This window comes from Carya illinoinensis, chromosome 11, assembly GCF_018687715.1.
Source record: "Carya illinoinensis cultivar Pawnee chromosome 11, C.illinoinensisPawnee_v1, whole genome shotgun sequence".
In the NCBI taxonomy this organism is placed as follows: domain Eukaryota; kingdom Viridiplantae; phylum Streptophyta; class Magnoliopsida; order Fagales; family Juglandaceae; genus Carya; species Carya illinoinensis.
The window spans coordinates 9,388,615-9,407,675 of NC_056762.1; the positions used below are offsets into that span (position 1 = coordinate 9,388,615).

The 19,061-nt window shown below is 33.2% G+C and overlaps 1 protein-coding gene across 2 annotated transcripts; it reads right to left on the reverse strand.

Annotated features, from left to right (window-relative positions):
- Positions 1-7,761: 7,761 nt before the first annotated feature.
- On the reverse strand, positions 7,762-13,238 carry LOC122281037 (SNAP25 homologous protein SNAP33-like). Of its 2 annotated transcripts, none has more exons than XM_043092236.1 (6): positions 13,041-13,238; positions 11,343-11,948; positions 9,618-9,711; positions 9,331-9,458; positions 8,370-8,467; positions 7,762-8,119 (listed from the first exon to the last, which is right to left on the reverse strand). In XM_043092236.1, the coding sequence occupies exons 2-6, from the start codon at positions 11,838-11,840 to the stop codon at positions 8,020-8,022; spliced, it is 918 nt and encodes a 305-aa protein (XP_042948170.1). In that variant the 5' UTR covers positions 11,841-11,948; positions 13,041-13,238; the 3' UTR covers positions 7,762-8,019. The 2 variants fall into 2 exon arrangements, with proteins under 2 accessions (XP_042948170.1, XP_042948171.1); XM_043092237.1 differs by lacking the exon at positions 13,041-13,238 and adding an exon at positions 12,488-12,641.
- Between the last annotated feature and the right edge of the window lie 5,823 nt (positions 13,239-19,061).

Sequence of the window (19,061 nt, forward strand, 5' to 3'; positions counted from 1 at the left end):
AATCGGCCTACAATCTTGAAGCCTCATCCTCTATCACATTCCTTCCAAACTACCCAATTTTCCTATGTAAACTACTTTGCAACTAAAGATCCATGACTGCCACAAATTACTCCTCTAGAAATTCTTATGGCACCTTCTGCCAAACTGCATCCAATTTACGGTAATCTCTCCTCAACTTATTTGAAGGCATGATCTACCCTAGGGGTGGGTGGCGAGGCCCCGTTGCCTATTCGTCCACCCGTTTGGCTTGGCCTTAGCAAAGCCCAAGCTACCCAGGGTTTCCTCCATCTGGCCTAGCCCTATATATATATAACAAAACCCTAAATCGTTTTATCTCCTCTCTTCTCTCTCTCCCTCCACCATTCGACTTCTACCTCCCATTCTCTCTTCTTATGTTCTTCACCTCCTTCTTCGTCGCAGCCCCAACTATAAAGTAGGCAGAAGTCGTCTTCTCCTCCTCCTCCACCTTTTCTTCTTGAAGGTTGTGAGACATCGATGAAATGACGTGGCTATGAATTTGAGGCCATGAATGGTCGTGGGTTTGAGAAGACCCATGGCCAGTCGTGGATGTAGTTCTTTGCCCCAAAATCACGTCTTGGTCTTGCCGGAGCATAAGGTTGCTATTTTTTGGATATGTGTTCGTAAACTTGTTGTTAGATGATAGATCTGTGGGTTTTAGGGATATTTTTGTAGATTTGATGAAAAATCTAGGTTGTTCGGCATATTCTAGTCTATTAGCATGGCCAACCCACCCCCCGGAATCCAGATGGGGACACTCACCCACGAAGGGTGATGCCAGGGCTCGGGGGCCCAAGTCTCTCCCCCTCCCACCCATGCAGGGGCGGGGTTGGTGGCCACCAGTTCGGAGGGTGAGGGTAGCACTCTTAATCTGACTTGTTTTTTTCGAAAAAGCTCACTTATTTTTGACTTGTCCCTTTACATGCATCATTTGGCATCAAAGTAGTTGGCCATTGAGCATCTCAGCATTTTCATCTTCAATTATAGGCTAGGTACAAATTATTATCAATCTAGAACCTCAATTAGGTTCAACAAGGGAGGAAGCTTGTCATTTTCAGATCCTTGTTGTCCTCATTGTAGACATCATATGGCAACTTCACAATAGAGTCATCCATGACTAAATCAAGCCTGAAATTTAGAAATTAGCCTTCTTCTTGTAAAGTTTTATCGAGAATACATACAAGCATGGGGAAAGAAAGTTCACCATCTGTATCCTTATAAATGAACTAGCCCCCAATCAACTTCTATAGTTTAAGATTTGATGTAGTTGTTAGGGACACTTTCATGATAACAACAATAGTTTGACGCAATTAAAAGGAAGTATTCCATAGCTTAGACATCAAAACTTGAATCAACCAATCCACAATCCAGGTGTAGGTAAAGCTACTGTAGCACTAAAAGTCATACAACTTGCAACTTTTCTCGATCTCAAATGAATCATTTTACAAGGAGATGCTCTTCTGGTCACAACAAATATCAAACATGCTGACATCACAACAAATTGGCAAATTTAATTGATCATTGAAGATGTTCATCTTGGATTGAAATCATTTGATCATTGGAAAGTTTGATGCATGCATTTAATTGTGTAATGGGCTATGACCAATCTTATTATTGGATGTATACCCTAACTACTATTCTTAGATGTATTCTCTTGATAGATGGTGGAAATGATGGATCCTCTATGCAATATGAACCCTATTTGAATATTATGCTTGCTTCATTGAAATTGCCCATAAATGTTGTGAATGGGAGGTTAACACCTCTAAGCTAGCGTTGGTCCTTTCGACTACCTTTGAAAGAAAAATTGTTTCTTTTATGCTAGCTAAGATTCTATTTCTGGTTGACTGCTAGTGGTAGGATTCTGGGGGTAGTTTTTTCTTTTTCTTTTTTTTCGTTTCCTAGCCATAATCCCACCAAGATTCTACGTTTAAAAATGTCATTTTCCCTACACAGCGAAAATCTACAAGCACTTCTTTTTGTTATAAACCTATTTGTATGACCACCATTTAACCATCAATTAAGACCAATCTTTAACCACTAATTAAGACCATTAAGCCATCAATTAAGATCTATCTTTAATCATCAATTAAGACTTAAGCTATACTTACTCTTTTGTACTTATATATATATGGGTATCATTCACTTGTATATGATCAAGTTTTGCATTTGAATAACAACTCTTTCTCTTGCAATATCCTCTCTCTCTTGCAATATTATTTCTCTTTTAGTTTTATTACACGTTATCAGTACGAAGGTTCTGACGATTTTGAAGCTAGTAGTCTTCTACTTCAAGTAAGTTTTTCAATATATTTTTGTTGTTTCCAAAATGAATATGAAATGTTACATTACTTATTATTACTTGATGAAACCCTATGTTTATTCTCTTGATTTTGTGAATGTATTTCTTATTTATAATATAAACATACCTATGTTCTCGATTTATATATGTAGAAAATGTCAAATCTTACAAAATTGTAATTCCTTGCTCTTGACATTTTTGGAAAAAATTATTTATCTTAGATCCTTGATGCTGAGATCCATCTGGATGCGATGAATCTAGGAGATACAATTAAAGAAAGAAATCAAGGGTCCCGACAGGACCGCACTAAGGTAATGATTTTCCTTCAGCACTATTTTCATGAAGAATTAAAAACTGAGTATCTCACAGTGAAAGATCTCCTTATTTTGTGGAATGATTTAAGAGAGAGATATGAGCATCAGAAAACTGTAATCCTCCCAAAAGCTCTTCATGATTGGATGCACCTGAGATTGTAAGACTTCAAGAGTGTTAGTGAGTATAATTCTGCACTCTTTAAAATTAGCTCACTATTGAAATTATATGGTAAAAAAGTCACTGATGATAACTGGTTAGAAAAGATATACTACTTTTCATACATTGAATGTGCTCCTACAGTAGCAGTATCGAGAGCGAAAGTTCAAAAAATATTCTAAACTTATATCTTGTCTTCTAGTGGCTGAGCAAAATAATGAGTTTTTGTTAAGAAATCATCAGTCACATCCTACTAGTTTTATATTATTCCCTGAAGTGAATGGTACTAGATTTACACCATTCCTAGAAGTGAGTGGTGCATCTTTTTAAAGAAACCGAGGGCGTGGACGTGATAGGAAAAGCTATAGAAGTGGAGGTACTAAAAGCGACCATACTAAAAAAGATAATAATATATATATACCGTATCACCAGAAGTGGTTCAACTCAGAGAAGGGTAAAGGTCCTCAAAACAAATTTTTAAAGAAAGATAAAGATGGATGCCATAGATGTGGTATAACTAGACATTGGTTTCGTACCTGTCATATAACTAAGCACTTGGTTAATTTATACCAAGCTTCAATAAAAGAAAGAACAAAAAAGTTTGAAACAAATTTTGCTGAACCATCAGATGCTTTAGTTTCTATAGATGGAGAAGATATTACAAGCCTTGATGTTTCTGATTTCTTTGAGGATTCTAGTGGTAGAGTTGATCATTTGATTAGTGATAGAAGTGTTCCTTTATAATTATGTATTTTCTTTATCTTATTGTAATTTTTTTTTTAATATTTTGCAATGTTTTGTAGTAATGAAAGTTTTATATATTTTGTAGAATCATGAGTCTTATTGATGAACTTTTTATCTATGAGATGAATAATAGAGATATATGTCTAGCTGACAGTGCTACAACTCACACAATTCTTAAGGATAAAAAATATTTTGAAAATCTAACATTGAGTAAAGGTTACGTTCATATCATATCTAGTTCATTGAATCTAATTGAAGGCTCCGAAAGAGCTTATATTATGCCTAATGGTACTAAATTTTGTATTGATGATACTCTATTTTCTTCACGATCCAGAAGAAATTTATTGAGTTTTAAGGATATACGTCGTAATAGTTGTCATATTGAAACCACCAACGAAGACAATAAAGAGCATCTTCTCATTACTAAAATAATTTCGAACTAGAAGCTCGTATTAGAAAAAATGCATGCTCTCTCATCTGGATTATATTATACAGAAATGAGAATAATTGAATCACATGTGGTAATGCACCAAAAGTGCATTGACCCCAAAATATTTATGACTTGGCATGATCACTTTGGACATCTGGGATCAATAATGATAAGACGAATAATTGATAATTCGTATGTGCATCCCCTAAAAAATCAAAAGATTATCTTACCCAATGAATATCCATGCTCTGCATGTTCTCAGGGTAAATTGATTATCAAACCATTTATCTCAAAGGTTGTTTTTGAATCTCCGTCTTTTTTACAAAGGATCAATGGGGATATATGTGGGCCTATTCAACCATAAGTGAACCGTTCAGATATTTTATGATTTTAATTGATGCATCAAGTCGATGATTACATGTTTGTCTACTTTCCACTAGAAATATTGCATTTACTAAACTTCTTTTCCAAATAATTAAATTACGAGCACAATTCCCTAACTATCCAATTAAAACTATTCGATTGGATAATGCAAGTGAATTTACATCTCAAGATTTTGATAACTATTGCATGTCAATAGGAATAGATGTTGAACATCCAGTTGCCCACATACATATTCAAAATGGTTTAGCTGAATCATTAATTAAAAGGTTTCAGCTAATCGCTAGACTTTTACTTATGAAATCAAAACTTCATATTTCTGCCTGGAGACATGCTGTACTTCATGCAATATCGTTGATTCGAGTTAGGCCATCAGTATATCACAAATATTCTCCATTACAGCTTGCATTTGGTCAACAACCAAATATTTCTTATCTTCGTATTTTTAGATGTACGGTATATGTTCCAATTGCACTCCCATAACGTACAAAGATGGGTCCTCAACGTAGACTTGAGATATATGTTGGATTTGATTCTCCATCTATTATTAGATACCTTGAGTCTCTTACAGGGGATATGTTTAACGCACGTTTTGAGGATTGTCATTTTGACGAATCCATTTTTCCAACATTGGGTAATGAGAAGTCGGTGCCTAAAGCACGACAGGAAATTACTTGGAAAAATAAAGTTATTTCCCAATTTGATCATCGTACAAATGAATGTAAACTAGAGGTTCAAAAGATTATTCATTTGCAAAGTGTTGCAAATCAATTACTGAATGTATTTACTGGCATTAAAGGTGTGGTAAAATCTTATATTCCTACTATTAATATTCTAGCAAGGATTGCAATCCCCGAAGGATAAGTTGCCAAAACAATAATAGGTGAGTCAAAGATACACCTGAAGCGTGGACGACCTATTGGTACAAAGGACAAAATTCATCGGAAGAGAAAAATACAAAATGAATTTGATACTCCTGAAGAGTTCATACCCACAACATATGCCATAAGAGTAATTGATGCTCATGAAGAGACTAAATCTCTTGAAAAAGAACCTCCTGAAGAGGTATTTAATAAAATGTCTTCCCTTGAAGAGGGACATGTATCTGAAAATAATGAGATCTCGATACATTTCATGAATACTGGAGAAATTTTGGATAGAAATAAAACTGTTGTTGACAATATATTTTCATATAAAATGACCCTTGACATTACCAGAAGTAATGAAAAATTTGAGCCAAGAACTGTCAAAAAATGTCGACATAGAAATGACTGGCCAAAATGGAAATTAGCTTTTGAAGCTGAATTAAACTTGCTAGCAAAGCGAGAGGTTTTTGGACCAATTGTACAAACACCAAATGGTGTAATGCCTGTTGGATATAAATGGATATTTATACGTAAACGTAATGAGAGCAATGAAATTGTGCAATATAAAGTACAACTTGTTGCACAAGGTTTCCTGCAGAAACCAGGGATTGATTATGAGGAAACATACTCTTCTGTTATAGATGCAATCACATTCAGATTTTTGGTTAGTTTGGTAGTTACAAAAAGATTGGATATGCAGTTGATGGATGTGGTCACTACATATTTATATGGATCATTGGATCATGACATATATATATGAAAATCCCTGAAAGATATAAAATGCCTGAAGTTTCTAATATGAGTACATCCAGAAATATGTATTATATTAAACTTCAAAGATCTTTATATGGGTTAAAACAATCTGGACGCATGTGGTATAAACGTCTTAGCGAATATCTATTAAAAGAAGGATTTGAGAATAATCCAATATGCCCATGTGTTTTTATTAAGAAATCAGAATCCGGATTTGTTATTATTACGGTTTATGTTGATGATCTAAATCTTGTTAGAACTCCTGAAGAGATCAGAAGAACTGCTACATATTTAAAGAATGAATTTGAAATGAAAGACCTTGACAAAACGAAATTTTGTCTCGGCTTGCAGTTCGAGCATTTGCAAAATGGAATTCTCATTCATCAGTCAAATTATACAGAGAAAGTCTTGAAGCACTTTTACATGGTCAAATTCAATGGCTGTTTGATCACTTGATGTGTAGAAAAATCCATTTCGTCCTTGTGAAGAAGATGAAGAAATTATTGGTCCTGAAATACTTTATCTCAGTGCAATTGAAACTCTGATGTATCTTGCAAATTGCACTCGGCCTGATATTGCATTTTTAGTTAATTTACTTGCAATATATAGTTCTACACCAACTCGAAGACATTGGAATGACATTAAACATGTCCTTCGATACCTCCGAAATACGGTTGATATGGGATTATTTTATCAACATGGATCAAGTCCACAATTAGTTGGATATGCGGATGCAGGTTATCTTTCAGATCCACACAGAGGTATATCTCAAACTGGATATGTATTTACTTATGGAAATTCTGCTATATCATGGAGATCTGTTAAGCAAACACTATCTGCTACCTCTTCAAATCACTCATAAATCATTGCAATTTATGAGACAAGTCGAGAATGTATTTTGCTAAGATCAGTGATTCAACATATTCAAGAAAAGTGTGGTCTTCAAGTGATTAATGATAGTCCAATAATTTTATACGAAAATAATGCTGCTTGTATTATTCAAATTAGAGGAGGATATATCAAATGTAATAAAATCAAACATATTTCACCTAAATTCTTTTATACCCATGAACTTCAGGAGAAATGTGAAATTAATGTCAAGCAGATATGGTCAAGTAATAATCTGACATATTTATTCACTAAAGTATTACCAACTGCAACATTTTAAGAAGATTGTGCAGAACATTAGAATGCGAAGACTTGAAGATATATTATCATGCACTTTTAAGGGGGAGTAAATGTTTTGAACACTTGTACTGATTGTACTTTTTCTCCTTTGCTAAGATTTTATTCCACTAGGTTTTCCTTTACAAGATTTTAATGAGGCAATTTTAAAGCACTTTACAGTATACATGAATGTTGTATTCTTTTTCTTTCGTCATTAGTTTTTTCCCGCTGAGTTTTTCCTTGGCAAGGTTTTAACGAGACATATTCTTTATGTATGGTCATCCAAATTGAGAGTATTATAAACCTATTTGTATGACCATCATTTAGCCATCAATTAAATCCAATTTTTAGCCATTAATTAAGACCATTGAGCCATTAATTAAGACCTATCTTTAGCCATCAATTAAGAATTAAATTATACCTACTCCTTTGTACTCCTATATATATGAGTATCATTCACTTGTATATGATCAAGTTTTGCATTTGAATAACAACTCTTTCTCTTGCAATATCCTCTCTCTTTTGCAATATCATTTCTCTTTTAGTTTCATAACACTTTTTATTTTTATTTTTTTTATTTTAATTTTAATTTTTATAGCAAAAAAGCATAAGTTAAATTGCAAAAGAAGTAAAAACTAAATGCACTTTTATTTTTTTGGCAAAAAAGCATAGGAAGTTAAATTGCAAAAGATGTAGACCAAGACTTCAACCCCCATAAGATCATAGTACATTATCATAGCTATACTCTCAACTGTGGCAAAAATACATGAAAACACCAAATGCACCAAAGGTCGTCTAATTCATATGTCCACAAATCGACAGCAGTGATTGGGTATTGGAGAGGAGAGTGTTGGAAGTATCAGCAGCAACTGTAATGAATCTGCACTCTACTTTCCCAGTAAACGACGAGCACGTTGATTTGCACCATCCACCCGTCTGCGCAACACATCGACATCTTCATCGAAAGGATCCAGAGCCTTGTTCTGGCTGCAATTATCATGAGTAATGTAGTTAGATCTTTTACACGACAGAGGTGATCAAGAGATAAGTTGACAGTTTCAATACTTTGGCACCCTCACTTTGTTTAAAGGAGAGGAAAAAGAAAACCACCGCGCGGCCTTTTGGGGGGGGAGGGGGGGGGTGGAGTGGGCGCGGGTTGGTCGTGTTGTAACAGAAATGGCAAAACATTAAATCGATAAAGTCCTGGGACTTCCATGCAATTGACAACACAACTGACCTCTCAATTTCAGAGCCCATGTCAATAGCCATTTCCTTCAGATCACCCAATATATTGCTCAGATCAGACAGTGCATCATCTTGCTTTGAATGTTCCATCTGTAGCAGAAATGATGAGATTGAGTGACAGATACAAATTGCGCTGGAAAGCAACACTAATACCACGAGAAACTTTAATAAACAGAAGCCAACAGATTTTGGGGGCAGAATTTCCCAATCCAAGAACAAAAATCACAAACGAAAGAAAAAGGACTCCCTCTTTCTTTTATTTCTTTCTCTTGAAAAAAGAACTGCCAGAGTTTGAAGGTTGAAAAAGAACTAAGAGATAAATATAATGTGTTCAGGTCCAGAAGATTCTACAGGAAGGGAAAAAAATCATAAAGCAAGCAAACAAAGCATTAATGTGAGCATGGTTTGCTTTAGTTGGGTTTGTGGGAGAATGTACAACCAAACTGAGGTTGGCCGAGAATCAAATTGAAACAGAGCAAAACAAAACGTTTCATAACGTCATGGTTTGAGTTAAATTAGGAACTGAACAAATAACCAACCAAATATTCAATTCTTCTGTCTTTGTTTACCTGAGACAACTATGTTGAAACAGTTACGTCATCCATTAGTAATTGCTTACGTGACTGTGTTTGCTGATTGACATACCAATAATGAAAACCTTGTCGAGTATATCAGACTTTATGAAAAGAATACATAGATGTTGCTTTGATAGGTTGATTTCCTATTTTATGGTGAACGAACCGAAACTACAACAAACTGATGAGCCCTCAAAACCCCATCAGGACCTACACGATAAAGCTGCTTTGATTTCGTATTACTCTTTGGTTGGCTTCTTTGCGTACCTCTAACAAAATGGAGCGGTGTGTTTCATGCTTTGCTCTATTTTGTTTTTCAACTCATGCTTTGTTAAAAAACCAGTCGTTGGTGCTTAATTAATGGAAAGATACACATACCTCAACTTTCTGAAGTGCACTTGTGGGTTCAGCAAGTGAATTTGGTGTGTTTGACCGTCCCTTGGCTGGATTCAATCCTAACCTTTCCTTCTGCTCCAAGTGGCTACCCTTTCTCCGGGATGAATCATCTGCATAACCAAGTAAATCACATCTGAAGAAACAAAACAAAAGAATAAAAACAGAAGGGAAGTGCGAATAGTTCAGTCATGGCTCATCTTCGTTTCTCATTTTCCAAAACCGATATAATCTTTGAGTCATGAAAGGTATAGAACAGAAAGAAAACTGACCTCCTCTGATAACAGGGCCTCTAATTGGGCGTGTCTTCTTTGGCTTCCATGTCTTAGAGAACATGCCTCCAAGACTTCCAAGAAGCTTCTCACCCTGAAATCAGCAAAAAAATAAAAAACTCAATTAATTTTTTTATTTTATTTATTCCAATCCATTTAATCCAAAAAACCTAAATGCCAACAGAATAAATTGAGAGGGCTGTATTTGTCATCGGAGGATTGCAATGCCAAAGGAAGTAATATTTCCTACATCAAGAATCCAGAAAAATTATACGACAGAAATTTGAGCCTACAAGTCATCTATCTTGACATTTACAATTGATTTTCTCCTTATTTCACGGTAATTATTAGTTAATTAACAATACTTTTTGCTTCTACTTCAGCAATTCCAGGAAGATGGAAAAATAATCTGACAAGAAACTCCAACAAAATGAAGCATTGATAATATGCCTTAGTCAAACAAGGGTACAACAGAAAAAAACAGGATACAAAAATGTAATGTCAATTATGAAACTCAAATCCAGCAAGTGATCTCTCTCTCTCTCTCTCTCTCAGATAGAGAGAGAGAGAGAGAGGTAATGGCTCAAACAAAGAATGACAAAGAATAAAATTATACATCTCCTAGAAGCATGACACGCATACAAGAATAATAATAATATTATAATATAAACTTGGCAGGTGATATTCGATAACTATATTAGAAATTCAAAATATCACCTACTCCATCTCTTATCATAAGAAGTACAACTCGATCAAGCTATAAGTAGTATGCTCCTTGGTAATATATTACCTTGATTTCTAATGCATAGAATATTTTTTGACCATTCTACACAATGCCTATGGGGGAAGGCAAAATGAATGAGCACAATGAGATGGTGCTGGCAGTTGAGGAGGGATGGGTGATGCAGGTAGACAGTGCAGCAGTGGATTAGTCGTGGTAATAATAACAGGGTGGTTATAGAATTCTGGTGATAGAGTTGGCAAAGCACCAGGTTAGGATTGATGGTACTCATCTTGTTTTCCAAACATTTGAGAACAATTAGAAAGCTCAGGGAAGTGTAATATATTATATTTATTGGATAAGAGTGGTGCAACCAAAACGCATGGTCTATTTTATGAGTTATTCTGTTCTCAAGTCGGTGTGTAGAGTACACCATCCAGATCACTTAAAGGGTAAGATTTCATTTGTAAGATTCAAATTTTAAAATTTATTTTCCACAAATTATAACATGCAAGTAGTGTGTGGTGTAGAGGCCTTAGAATAGAAGTACTCTTATTTTATTGTATTATGTATGTCATCATATAAAGACATGACTCCTTTGGAGATAGAAAGCAGGATCAAAATTCATAAAAATGAAAGTTATTTTCCCAATTCAGGAACATTCCTAACCAAGTTTATAAATCATGCAGTCGAAATCCTAAATTAATGACTACCAACATACCAAGAAAAAAGATTGAATATGCACATATATACAATATCAAAGACATCCATGTATCTTCAACAGATAAAACAGACAAATATTAGAAATTTACAAACGAGGACTTTAAGATATCATATAAAAGCCATTAAGTTCAAGTTAGTGCAGATGAAGCAGAAATGATAAGGCAAAGAAAACTGTGCAGAATAAGAAAACTATGCAAAGAAAACTTTTAAGTTTGATTTGTGTTATTATATAAACTAATTTCTTAAAGTATATATTCTGATTTGAGGAATAAGAGCAATACCCTACTGAGATTCTGATCAACGTCAATAGTGACCATGTGAGTCCTGGTAATTTGCTCACCCTGGTGGTGCAAGTTGACCAAAGTATTGGTAGCATCCTCTCTTATTTCCTCAGCTATCTTCAGGCAGCTGTTGACAGCCTTCGTATTCTCCTCAGCCTTGTAAACAGAATAGTCCTCCAGCTCTTGCACAGATTGATTGTCTAATCCACCTGAGTCGCGGAAATCATTCTTGTACTTGTTTCTCGCTGCTGATGTAAGTGCATAAGAAGATGACGAAGAGGAGGTTGTTTGCCGCTCATCATCATCAAAAGGGTTGGTGCCAAAGTTTGGTGTCATTAAAGAAGGCTCAGAAGAAGTCCTCCTCGAGGAATTGTGTTTTTGCTTATTATCCAACTCATTGTGATGGTCAAAAGGGTTTGAACTAGAATGAGCAGCATATCCAGGATCAACTGAATTATGTTTTGCAATCTTCACGGGAGATTTCTTTAAACCAAACATTTTGCAGTGATAAATATGCTGACTTCAGTAAGATAATTTTTTTTGGCGTAAACGATCTTGCAAATGAAACCACGATACTACCGAACTGTACAGTGATCAACAATGATTCTGCAAAGGAACAAGGACAACTATGTGAGCTTGCCACTGGTTGCAACGAGCAACAACTGAAAGCCAACAAGCTAAATACAAAGAGCATTTAGTATCAAAATATGCGGTACTTGAGAATGAAAACAAGCCGATGATTAAAAATAAAAAATAAAAAACTTCAAAGAATAACCCAAAGCCACCAGAACTCAAAGATTCAAATAGGGAAAATAAATAAATAAACAGGAGAAATAAAATCAAGTCTATTCATCACCATAAATAAGCACCGTGAAAAGAGGGAATAAAAATCATTAAGGCCGGTAGATCTTAGAAGTAATTGACTCATACGGCATATCCAAAATTCCAAAAGCAATACATGATATGACCAAAGGAATCAAGAAAAAGTTATCATAGTGTTCTATTAGTTGTTTTTTAAAAATAAACATTCTGTCGGACAGTCTGACATGAAAATAAACAGAGCACAAGGGAAAAAAAATCAACCAAAAATTGTACTATCGTTTGTGTAAACAAATAATAAAAATGCACTTAAATAACAAACATACTCGTATACTCTGCTAGATCGGAAACAAAATGCTGGAAAATTCTTGAATATGAGGTTATTCATCATTCAAGAACATAGGAACCAAAACCTTGTCTAAGATGAACCTAAGGCGGCGATTTGACTTAGTCGACATGACTTTTATTCTCTATCAGCCATAAAACAATAATAATAATAAAAAAAAAAAGTTTTCTTTTTATTTTCATCCCTTCCTCACCAACAAAACAAGGGATCACCAAAAGACAAAAAACAAACACAAAAACGTGCGACCCATGTAAAACATAACAAAAAATCTAAATCTTAGAAATGAAAGTTCAAGGACAAACCCGGAAACGCATTACCAGAAAAGGGAACATGGTATTTGATATAACAACCTGAGAGAATTGGAATAGGCGAGCAAATGGAAATGGTATTGAGCGTATGATAAAGAAAACAAGAAACGCCAAGATAAAAATGAAAATTAGAGAAAAACCCATCAAAACCAGAAACGGAATCCATCATTTTAACAAAAAACGAATCATTATAATTAGTGGGCAACACCATCTCAATCTGGGTACCTCAGAAATTCCACCAAATGAAGGAGACAATCCTGCAAGAATGGAGGAGAGTTGCACAAAACAAAGGGAATATATGAGAGAGAGAGATGGGGAGGGGACGGGTTCAGAGGAAGACTGGGCAAAGCCTGGGCCAGAAACACGTAAAACGCATCAAGAAAAGTCTTCGGGTAGGAAACTGGCATGAAAGTCCGAGTTTGAAAGCGAGTAAATTCACTGTAGACGTCTTCTTTTTTTTTTTTTTTTTTTTTCTTCAAAATAGTACAAATGTCAAATTTACAAATCAAGCTATGAACTCGATCAAACCCGGCTACTCTTCTCAATAATTTTTTTTTTTAATTTTTAATTTTAAATTTATCAGTAACATTTTGTTTTATTTGAAGTTTTTGGACAGAATAGAATGAAGGAATATCTCTAATCTCTCTTGCAGACCAGACAAGAAGGTTTGATTTGGTAATAGAGAATTTTGAGTTTTAAAAAAATATATATTAAAATATTATATTTTAATATTATTATTATTTTAAAATTTAAAAAAATTAAAAGAAATTAAATTATTTATTATATTTTTTATAAACATTTAAAAAAATTATAATTATAAGATGAAAATTTTAAATTTAAAATAAAAATTTTTATATGCCAATCCAAACCGAAAAACCATTTCAACCAATCTTACTTTCACAAGAATATAAGAATATGCCAAGTTGGTGTCCATAATTAAAGCCAAGCAAACCATATTAGACTTTTTGACAAGTTTTGTACAAATGTTGTACAGATTCTAGAAACCGAAAAAAGATATTTAAAAAAAAAAAAAAAAACAGTTTTTTATTTTCTAGATATTGATTGTGAGGAGACCAAAAGATTAGGATTAAAGTTTGGAACAACTAGTTTGACTAAAACTTTTCGTGAGGGGACCAATCTTGATAATTTTTTTTTTTTAAATGATACTCTCGCTTTTTATGCTAGAATTTTTTGTTTTATTTTTAAAATTTTCTATTTACTTAATAATTAAGGAAATTTTTTTTAATAATATTATGTTCTTTTTTTATTTTTTTTAAATATTGAAAGTATTAAAAAATATATATAAAAAAAAAAAAAAAAAAAAAAAACCAATTATGCCTAACAGTAGCTCCTAGCGGGAGCTAGGAGCGGTGGACGTAACACCATTCTTCTTCTTTGTTTTAAAGAGAAACTGTTATGATTTATTTATCAGATAAATTTATATCCATGACCGGATACATTTTAAGATATTTCCATATCAAACATGACATTATAAATTAAAATAATACATTTGAAGCTTCACCAGTACATTATTTCATTTTTTAACTGGTCTAGTCTTCATTATTGTTGATACTCTCTACAAACAAATGTCCAAGAAACGAGACTCCCTCACTAAATATTAAATTTTAAAGCAAAATGATAAAAATACCAGAATATGTATGTGAAGGAAAATGTTATCTATATTTATAATTTTATTCACAACCATACAACCTGACGTGTTAGTCACTGAAAATGATAAAAATTTAAATTTAAAATTCAAATTCAAATTAAAAAAAATATTAATGAAATGTGGTTGCTATTCAATACATATAGTATTGTACATAAAGCTGTGGGTATATGAGCAGTTGTGGCAAAAATGTTATTAATTTGTTTAGGGGGTCAAAAAAAGACTTTTGATAATTGGAAGTTTACCAATTTTAATATATTTTAAACTTGTATATTTCATGATATCTAACATTGGAGCATTTTCGATATAAATAGAGCCAATTTAAAATGTCGATACTTTATATATATATTCTAAATTTCTAGATTAAATATCTTGTTTTGATATTTTCTTAACTTATATTTACATCTTATTAAAAAAATAAATATTGATATGAAATAAGTTACCCCATTCAAACCAATACAAAGACCAAAAGGCCCAAAAGCTCATAAACGACATTTTTGTTAGATCTTCCGCATAATAATGTCCATGATTATGAAGAAGGGACTCCTAGATCACAAAGCTCCAATTATTAGTAATCCAATAGGAGAACAACACGTGGCAAAGGGATTATTATATGAATATGAAAGAAGATTATATTTATAAGCCAATATAAATATAAAAGATAAATACGCACTTTATGCCACTGACATGACAATATTTGATTTTCAATAAAATTTAATTTTAAAATAAGATTTAATTAGCAATATATAAGTGGTATGAAGGGCACAACCTCTATACAGGTCTTCAAGTAGAAGAACTCGTTTTGAAGACTTGTATATAAATAAGTTCAATAACCATGAGGTTACTTTATCTAGGTATTTTTCAATCTCATTCTAGTCATATGTTTTCTAAATTTTTCAAGAGATAATCCCATTGATAATTGGATCTGCTATCAAAGCAGCTAAGGAAATAAAATTAAGTTTGACCTCACATTTTTTCATTATATATAAAATATAGTGGTAATGCATATCAATATGTTCTCATTTGGAACTTTGTATTCCACTTTTTATTAACGAGATAACAGACTAATTGTCATAAAACATATTGATTAGTTTTATGGATATACTCAAACTTAAGTTTTCAAATAAAGCATTTCATCCACACCATATTACTCACTATAGTATTGTAAAAAATATACTCTACTTCAATTGTGGACTTAGCAATACAATCACGTTTCTCACTCAATCAAGAGACTGCTATTCCACCAAATAAAAAATATGTCCACTTGTAGATTTTCTATAATCTACATCACTTTCAAAATCGGCTTATAATCTCCTTATACTTTTTTGCTTTTTCCTTATTAGTATATTGTGATTGGTAACATTTATTCTTTTCACACTTAAAAAACAATTTCTATTGAATGGTTTACTTTCACTCTTTTTCAACCATTCATTTTTTTAAACTGTTTTGGCTTATGTTGTTTTGTAGAGAACGTGTGTCTTGAGCCATCATTAAATGGGATGATCCATTCTCTCTATTCCTCCCATTCATCATTTCTTCTTCAAATACCAAAGGTAGTAAGGGTGAAATCATTGTTATTTAATTTCTACTATGTGTTAAGGAAGTAATAATACGATCCCAAAATGAAAGAAGACAATTGAGTATGGTTGTAACTTGCATTTTATCAGTATGAAGACAACCAACATTAAATAATTCTTTTGCAATCAATTCTATTTGAAGTACGTGCTGGCCCATACTTTTATCATCTTTCATGAAAGTACTATTATCTTTATTTAACAATAATTGTATGGAAGTAATAGACCTCAATTCTATTTACCTTCAACTGAATACATAAATTCCTTAGCAATTTCATAGTGTTTGAAAAGAGGAATGATATCATAATTCATGTAATGTAAAACCCAAGCTCTTGCCCAAGCATTGTGTTTTTCCATTTGTCTATGCTTTTTACACCACTTCTACTTCCACTTTGGCCATTTTCATATTTTTATATGACGTTGGCTATTTTCCATATTTTCATGGATTAAAGAAAATTTATATGCCTCTTCCAAGTTTGGAATTTTCTTCTATTGAATTTTTTAATCCATGAGGGATCAATACTTTTCTTCGATGCCATAAATAATAAACCTTAAAATTGACTAACAAAAATGTAGATAGTAGATGTGTTCTATTACAAATGCAAAAATATAGTAATACAAACTGTGAAAATCAAATTAGTTATAATGAATTAATAATTAAAATCACCAAATTTAAACCAAGATGGTTGCCTAGAAATCCTCCTGTTTGATTACAAATAAGGAAAATAATGGAAGTTGTGCCTCGATCGAGTGTTGCCATGAACTCTTCTTGAAATTGCTAATTTTGCAAGGGATTTTTGACAATTTTTTCTAACAACAGGTGCCCTATATAGATTTTTTACAGAGTTAGGAGCATAATGGCATCTAGACAGACCAAATTGGACTTACAATGACTTAGAACAGTTAGAAATACGAAAAATGGTCCAAACTGATTCATAAAATCGAGTCAAATGGTTTAGATTGGGTTCAGGTCGAGTAGACCATTTTGGCTTTGTTAACGGCTTGATCAACAACTTAATGCACAACTTCAGATTAAACGACATCATTGTGTTGCCTCTGCTTGATGCCTCCAGAGTCCTTAGAACGACGTTGTGATGGGCTTTTAGTGAAACAACGTCGTTTATGACTTAAGAAGAATTGCTAGCAGTAGCCAAAGCCAAAACAACATTGTTGTTTTGGTCAATATTCTTCTCATGCGGATAAACGACATTGATAATGTCGTTTTAGAAAATCTAAATTTTGAGTGTCATTTCTACTAATAATGTTGTCTTCAACCTCAAGTTCATTGGAGTTTGAATTTGTAGAACTCCAACTTTCTCCCTCCACTAGCGTACTGGATGGTGACAACTCAATATCTAACGTGTCCCTGACACTCTCAAAGCCCGACAATAGTGAGGGACACAGGTAACTAGTCAGAAAATTCTTTAAAACTTCTCTGTGTTTTTCGATTTAGGACAATGCTCATTTCTTCCTTTGAGTGACAATTTTTCAACAATTTTGTTCAAAGTAGTAACTAGTAATCAAAATTTCCAAATTTTTAAAATATTTAAGTCCTTCCTCTGTGATTTGAAAAATTTTCTAAGTTGATTTCAAAAGCCTCCATAAATGGTTTGTTATGTAAGTGTGATAGCAATGTTAGAATTTAAGAACAACAATGTGTTGGCATTTTATCAAAATGGAGACAAATCTGTTAAGGTGTTTGTCCCACATAATGGTGTTCGATAAAGGATTTCAAGCAAGTAAATTGTGTACATTCGATCTCTATTTATATACCACTAGATACTGTTGGCAAGGAGCATAGCCATTGGCAAGAGGCACAATGAATCAAATGATTGTGTCTGTGACCTTCGTCTCTTAAAAAAAAAAAAAATCAAACGATTGTGTCACTCTACACTTCCTCAACCAACACTTACATGGAAACCATCACCATAGAAAAGATGCAAATCCAAGAGATATACGTTTAGTGTGTGATCACCCTCCCTTAAATCTACAAAATGAATGAGCACAATGAGATTGTGGTGCCAGTTGAGGAGGGATGGTGATGGAAGTAGATCACAATGCAGCATTGGGATTAGTTGTGGTGATAATGGCAGGGTGGTTATACAATTCTGGTGATAAAACTGGCAAAGAAGCAGGTTAGAGGTTGGTGGTACTCACTGTTTGTGGAACAATTGGAAAGCCCAGGAAAGTATGATATTATGAAAAATGATAGTTGCAGTCACGAGTGCGTAAACGTCATGTAATCACTTTGAAAAAAGTGAATAAATAAGAGACCAATATGAAAAGAAATTAATTTTTTAATAGTAGAATCCACTGTTTTTTAAAATGACTGCATGACGCTTACGCATTCCATAACTATATGTATCGTCACTCTAATATTATATTACATTTATTGGATAAGAGGAGGGCAACCAAAAAGCATGGCCTATTTTATTGTATTATGAATATCATTATTTAAAGATACAACTCCTTTGGTTTTCAAGCTAGAGGCTAGCAGGATCAAAACTTATAAAAATAAAAACTATTTCGCAATTCAAGGACATTTCTAATCAAATTTATACATCATGCAGTCAAATATCCTATGTTAATGACAACCTACATACCAAGAAAAAAGATTGAACATGTAAATGTATACAACATCAAATATTAGAAATTTACCTGATGACTTTAAAATCTCATGTAAAAGCTCATTAAGTTCAAGTTAATGCAGATGAAGCACAAACGATAAGGCAAGGAAAATTATACTGAATATCTCTCTTTGATTTGCGTTATCATATAAACTAATTTATTAAATTAGATATCCTGATTTGACAAATAAGAGCAGTACAGGTGGGAATTTGTGTTAGTAGGTCTTCACAAGCCATGGATATTTGATTATATGAATCAACCTCAATACGACCTGTTAAACTAAACCGTTTAGACCTTTCAATCCTAACATGGATCTTTTAAATAACGAGTCATGTCATTTCACCCATTTTAACATGCTTAATAATTAATTAAAAATAG

Coding starts and splice junctions, on each gene's coding strand:
- LOC122281037 (XM_043092236.1), bottom strand. CDS start 11,840: ATGTTTGGTTTAAAGAAATCTCCCGTGAAGATTGCAAAACATAATTCA. Junction 9,459..9,617: donor AGGCCCTGTTATCAGAGGAG/GTCAGTTTTCTT, acceptor TTGGTTATGCAG/ATGATTCATCCCGGAGAAAG. Junction 8,468..9,330: donor GTGCACTTCAGAAAGTTGAG/GTATGTGTATCT, acceptor TTTCTGCTACAG/ATGGAACATTCAAAGCAAGA.